The sequence below is a fragment of the Odontomachus brunneus genome, unplaced genomic scaffold (assembly GCF_010583005.1).
Source record: "Odontomachus brunneus isolate Ranch 3 - 2012 unplaced genomic scaffold, Obru_v1 Obru_scaffold_089, whole genome shotgun sequence".
NCBI classification, from domain to species: Eukaryota; Metazoa; Arthropoda; class Insecta; order Hymenoptera; family Formicidae; genus Odontomachus; species Odontomachus brunneus.
In genome coordinates, this window is record NW_022639539.1 from 880,149 (window position 1) to 882,228 (window position 2,080).

Genomic DNA, 2,080 nt, shown 5'->3' on the forward strand with positions numbered 1-2,080 from the left:
TCTCTCTCTCTCTCTCTCTCTCTCTCTCTCTCTCTCTCTCTCTCTCTCTCTCAACGTTTTTGTTATTTTTTAAAAGCTTAATCTTTTTTACAGTTTTCAAATTCCAGACTACAAGAACATGGAATATTTACCGAACCATGGGTTCTTTGAATGCTTTTATAGAGCCCGAATTGACAGCAATAGCAAAAGCTGGTATGTGGAAAAATGAACGCATAATTACTTCACCTCAACAAACAATGGTCACTCTATCAAATGGCAAGAAAGCGCTTAATTTTTGCGCTAACAATTATTTGGGTTTAGCGGTAAGAACATTTTAAAGAAGATAAGTAAAAATGTAGAATAAAATATATATTATATATTATTATTTATATTTTCTAAATATTTGAAAATTATTTATTATAAATATTAAATTTATAATAACCATCTCCAATAACCTTAGCCATTATCTTGGCAAAAATTTTGAGTTTCAACTAATTTGTAATTTTCAAAGTAATAAAGTGTTCAAAAGTCGAAAAGAAATAATACGAAAAATATTTGAACACCAGTATTTTATTTCTTTATGGTAAAACTGTATAAAAGAGTACATTCCGATTGTTTTCTTTTGAAATATGTTATAGAGGATGAAATCCTGAGTAACTTTTTCTTATACAACTATATGGGGCTCGCATATAGTTTCGGAGATATTCGGCTTTAAAATTTTTAAAGTGTACATGTTATGAAACAAACCCTAACTTAATCTATCTATTGAAATTTGATAAACTGTATATGTATATGCGTTTGTTACATTACGTATGGTTACGTTCAGTTGAATACGCACGCACACACACGAAATGTGTCGATATTTCAGCTGTAGCGGGATTCTGTAATTCGTTATTGGAGTTAAGACAGTTTCGTTATCGTTGCGCAGTTTTTCTACGGTATACAAAAGCTGCGCAACGATAACGAAAGTGTCGTTAACTCCAATAACGAGATACAGAATCCCAGCACTGCATACGTGTATGTATGTACAACAAAGCGGCAACACACTCTTAGATTCAGCATCAATTCGACACACGGATATGTTATACACATGAGTTAGTGTATCAAACGTCACTATAAAGTATATTCTATAACTTTTAATGACATCGTTACGTATCATTGCGCAGATTTTTTGTATTATGGAATAACTGCAGCGATACACCCTTATAGAAATATCATACTAAGAATCATTGATAATTACTTATTTTCAGTATTAAAAATACTGGATAATAAGTAATTATCAATGATTCTTAATATGATATTTCTATAAGGGCATAACGGCATCATTAAACGTTAAGCTTGATCTTGTGTTATTTGCTTCTCTTTTTTTCTTTATTTCTTTCAGACTCGCACCTTAAACCTAAAGCCTAATCTCCAATATGCTTTTTGCTTTCTGCTTCTTTCTCTTTATCTCTTTCTAACTCAAACCTTAAACTTTAAGCCAGAAAAAGATAGAAGACAAGAAACAGAACGCAAAGAGTGAATTGTAGCCATTATAAAAGTATCATACTAAGAAATACTGAAAAATTATTAGTGATTAAATATTACCAGTAATTCAATAATTTTTTGGCCAGTACTTAATTTCTGGTGAACACTGATAATAAAATCACTGTTAAATATTAATAGTAAACAAATACTGAGAATTATTATGCAAAGGTGAAAAATGAGAAAATCATAATGTTTACAAAAATATACTTATATTCCTAATTTTCTCATGTCTCATAAACTACTAGATATCGAGGGTTGTCAACACATTCCAAACTTTCATGAATCCTCCTACGATAATTTTGATCCGAAGCGGTATACCGCCCTTATAAAAATATCATACCAAAAATCATTGATGATTACTTATTATCCAGTATTTTTAATACTGAAAATAAGTAATTATCAATGATTCTTAGTATGATACTTCTATAAGGGCGCTGGCACCATCCATGTCCTGACCGCATTAAACTGTTGCTTAACCTGACGACCTGAGCGCGCACGCGGTGACTCTGATGACTCCAACGATGTTCTTCCCTTATAGAAATATCATACTAAGAATCATTGATAATTACTTATT

At 31.1% G+C, this 2,080-nt stretch overlaps 1 protein-coding gene across 1 annotated transcript in view; it reads left to right on the top strand.

Moving 5' to 3' along the window:
- Positions 1–2,080, top strand: part of LOC116848084 (2-amino-3-ketobutyrate coenzyme A ligase, mitochondrial) — a 96,330-nt gene that overhangs the window by 712 nt on the left and 93,538 nt on the right. The window contains exon 2 of the mRNA XM_032823849.1: positions 94–302. Coding sequence (XP_032679740.1) covers positions 94–302 — 209 coding nt within the window. The remainder of the gene's footprint in view (positions 1–93; positions 303–2,080) is intronic.